Source organism: Triticum aestivum, chromosome 3D (genome assembly GCF_018294505.1).
Source record: "Triticum aestivum cultivar Chinese Spring chromosome 3D, IWGSC CS RefSeq v2.1, whole genome shotgun sequence".
In the NCBI taxonomy this organism is placed as follows: Eukaryota; Viridiplantae; Streptophyta; class Magnoliopsida; order Poales; family Poaceae; genus Triticum; species Triticum aestivum.
The window spans coordinates 17,155,798-17,160,110 of NC_057802.1; the positions used below are offsets into that span (position 1 = coordinate 17,155,798).

Below are 4,313 nucleotides of genomic sequence, written 5' to 3' on the forward strand. Positions count from 1 at the left end.
ATGGAGTATACAGAATTCTGTCGGCGATCAGCATCCATACGCTACCTAGCACGGACGTACCTCTCCTTCTCCTCGACCTCTGCCGCCGCCGCCTCCATCATGTGTCTTGGCCGCCAGGCGTTTTTGGTGTGGATATGAGCAGGGTTTAGACGAAGACGATTCTCTCAACGCCCAGCACATTCGCGCCACCCACCGCGGGCCACTCTTGAACTCTCTATCAAGTCTAGAGGGCTCGTTGACACATCCAGAAATCACGTCACATCCGCCTCTTCATCGTCCATTTCTTCTACAAATGCGCACATACATACATGCACGTCCTCCGTCGCCTCGCACATTCCAACACATACATACGGCTACTGCTAGCGATTGCAAGAAAGAACCCTACAAGTTTGAAGGAGAGAGCAACAGCGATCACTCAACGAACTAGCGATTCAGCGAATGGCTCTGGTGCGGAGCAGCGGCGTGCTCGGCAACCCGCTCTCGGTGGACTTCTGGGCGGACGCGGACCCTTTCGGCGGCGCCGTCCGCGCCCTCGCGGAGCGCTGCCCCGTGCTCACCAACGTCCGCGTCGACTGGAAGGAGACGCCCGCCGCGCACGTCTTCACGGCCGACCTCCCCGGCGTCCGGAAGGGCGACGCCAAGGTGGAGGTCGTGGACGGCGACGTGCTGGTCATCAGTGGCCAGCGCGCCAGGGAGAAGGAGGAGGAGGAGGGTGGTGGCAAGGACGAGCGGTGGCACCTGGTGGAGCGCAGCAGCGGCGGGTTCGAGAGGAGGTTCCGTCTGCCGGGGGGCGTGAGGGTGGACGGGGTGAGCGCGTCCATGGAGGACGGCGTGCTGACGGTCACCGTGCCTAAGGAGGAAGTGGCCAAGAAACCGCAGGTCAAGGCCGTGGAGATCGAAGGCTGAGACCACAAGAATATGTAATAAGGATATACATGGTTGAACTATATATGCATATGGTACGTACGACCTACGTACGTGCTGTTCCAACTACTCGTATGTTTTGTTGTTTGCTAGGTGAGCGTGCTCAGCGCTTGTGTGGGATGCTGATACCGTATCATGATGCGATTACAATAAATTCGAGCAACATGTTGTACTCTATGTTTTGTAACATGTATGGGTTGTCACCCTTTGGTTTTTCTGGCAAACAAATACTCCCTCCATTCACAAATATGCGATGTTGGGGATATTTTAATATGAATTACATAAAGACTGAAATGAGTGGAGAAACACGCTAAAACGTGTCAATATACATTTCATTTAAAAAAAGTTAAACCATCTTATATTTTTGAACAGAGTGAGTAGAGGATAGTACCATTCCCAAAATTAAAATCGACCACAAATGGCAATATGCTTATCATCTTTTATTTTAGGCCACCCCATCTCTAGATAAAATATCTCTAGATAAAAGATTATCCCACAATGACAGCCTATTTTTGATCCATTTATGCACCTTCACTTAGGCGTAGCGTCTTAGGGCATCTACCACGGTACATACCTAACTAGGCGCTTATGGACGAAAAAAATAAATGTTATTTTAAACAGCATGTGCGCCTCTTGCGGGAGAGAAGGGCTAGGCGTTCGATGCCTGCCTTTGCGCCGATGCAGCGGCGTCCGATGCCGGGATTACTGGGCCTAACTGCCACTCAGTGGGAAATTTGATAGGAAATCTATCCTGGCGCCTCCCTAAGCGTCCGACGTTGTAGATACCCTCCATTGTACGGCGCCTGCGCACACGTTTAGGCCTTGTATAATGGGAGGTGCTTAGAGAGATGCTTAGAAAAATAAACCGGGTTTTTCTGAAGCACCGGTGCCTATTTCTACAGGAGAGACGCTTAGTTAAGCGTCTATCATGTACAAATAAGCACCGGTGCTTAAGAAAGCCTGGTTTATTTCTCTAAACACCTCCCCTAAGCACCTCCCATTGTGCAAGACCTTAAGGAGACAAAAGTATATGGTAAAATAAACTAAAATCAGCTAAATGTTCGCCGAGCGCTAATGTTACGCCCTAATTAGTCATTTGCAATGCCTTTTCCTATTGTTGCTCCCCTATCCATGAAAAATACTTGCATCCAATTTTTTAGAACTATAAAAGTGTACACAGATTTAAAAATGTTTGCGAATTTGATAAAATGTTTGTGAGACCAAAACATGTTTTCACATTTAAACAAAATCACTGAACACAAAAAATATTCACGAAATCAAAAAAAAAGTTCAGCAATATAAATGATGGCTGTGAATTCATAAAAAGTTCACATATAAAAAAAATGCTCGTGTATTGAAAGAACCTTTGATAATTTAATAACGATTTTAAAATAGTATTTGAAGATATAAAACTCAAGAATTTGGAAAGAGCACAAGATAAAAAATGTTCATAATTTTTAAAAGGATCATGATTTTAAAGCGTTCCGACTTCAATAAATGTCCATGATTTCGAAAAAAATCCTGAAGTTGAAAAATGTTCATGAATTGAAAAAAATCACGAATTTGACAAATCTTCTGAATCTAACAAAAATCATGAATTTGAAAACAAATATGGGTTAAAAAATGTTGACAATTTTTCTGAAAAAAATAAAGTGACGAGAAAATAAGAAAAAAGAACAATTACATAAAAAACCGGCTGAAAAACCCTATAAAACGATAATAGAGAGAGACAACATGGGCTGGCCGCTGGGCCAGGTTCGCTGGAGGCCACAGCCTCGTTTTTTTTGCTCGTTTGTTTTTCGCTTTATTATTTTATTGTATTTATATTTAGAAATGTTATAAATAAAATATATTACATAAAGCACTTTATTTTAAAAATTGAATAAAAATGTTAACCAAGCATTTAGTAATTGGTACATGTGTATACAGAAAATCTTTCTCGTGTATACGAAAAATGTATACAAAACAATATACAATGTGTGAAAATTTTGATCATGTATTTATAAAATATTAATAAAGTATTTAACAAAATTAGCAAGCATTTGAAAATATTAAATATGTATAGGAAAAAGGTTGAACATGTTTACAAAATATTAATCTTGCATTTGAAAAATGTTAACCTTGCATTTGGAAGAAAAATCAAGCATTTGAAGAATGGTAAATGTGGTTAGACAAAAAGTTCACCATGTATTAATAAAATGTTGATCTTGTATTTCAAAAATGTAAATCAAGCATTTGCAAAAGAATGTTAAATGTGTATAGGAAAAATGTTGACAAAGTAATAAAAAATGGTAAACTTGTATTTTATAGATGTTAATCAAAGCATTTGAAAACTGTTTAAAATGTGTATAGAAAAAGTTGAAACTCTATTAAAAAGTTAATCTTGTATTTGAAAAGTGTTGACAATGTGAATAGAAAATATTGACTGTGTACTAAAAAATATTAAACTTGTATTTTAAAAATGATAAAAAAGTATTAGAAAAACGTTCCTGACGTATACGAAAAATGTATAATAAAAACCTAAAGAAACATTAGACATTTGTGGAAATAAAAAATGATGAAAACCGAGAAAGAAAACTATAGAAAACGATGAAAACCAAAAAAAAACTTAAGAAAACCAAAGCGTAATGAAGAAAACCTGTTAAGAAAGCAAAGAAAAATGGAAAACTGAAGAAAACGGCCCGCTTACCCTTTTTCTTTTCTGCACTGCAAAAATGTCAACCCGTTGTGTGATTCAAAACCGCAACCTGCTCGATTAGTGTAAGCCGTAACAACCAACTAGACACCACAACTTGTATGATTGCTTACATATTTTTTTCTTTCCTCTTTCCTCTTTCCTCCTTTTGTTTTTCCTTTTTCTTTTTTCTCTATTCATGTTTTCTTTTTCTTCCGTTCAAATTCGTGATGTTTTTTTATCAAAATCGATAAACTTTTTCAAATTCATGAAGTTTTTATAATATCCGGTGAACGTTTTTTCAAAAGTGATGAAGTTTTTTCGGATTCGCGAACTTTTCTAGAAAATCCGTGATTTTTTTTCCAAAATCAATAAAAAATTTCAGTTTTGTGCACTTTCTATTATCAAAACTACTCATCAACCCGTGCACCTGCACGGGCTAGCTATTTCGAATACTTGAATCATATATTTGAAAAGCATTTTATGCGAGTTCTTTTCATGAAATTAAATGGTAAATGTGTACTTTACTGAATGATTATTGTTAAGAAAATCCAATATTTTTTACAATAAGTAGGGTGAGATGACCATATTTCTTCAATTGGTACTTGAGTGGACTATTTGCGGCTGTGATCTTCAATGGTTACAAATTTATTTCTGATATTCCAATTGTGTTCTTGTTGGGCACTTTAGATTTGCGAGCGTAATCATAATCACA

The 4,313-nt window shown here is 38.7% G+C and overlaps 1 protein-coding gene across 1 annotated transcript; it reads left to right on the top strand.

Annotated features, from left to right (window-relative positions):
* Positions 1-438: 438 nt before the first annotated feature.
* Positions 439-906, top strand: LOC123073824 (16.6 kDa heat shock protein-like). Its single transcript, XM_044496849.1, has one exon. The coding sequence runs from the start codon at positions 439-441 to the stop codon at positions 904-906; it is 468 nt and encodes a 155-aa protein (XP_044352784.1).
* The last annotated feature ends 3,407 nt before the right edge of the window (positions 907-4,313 follow it).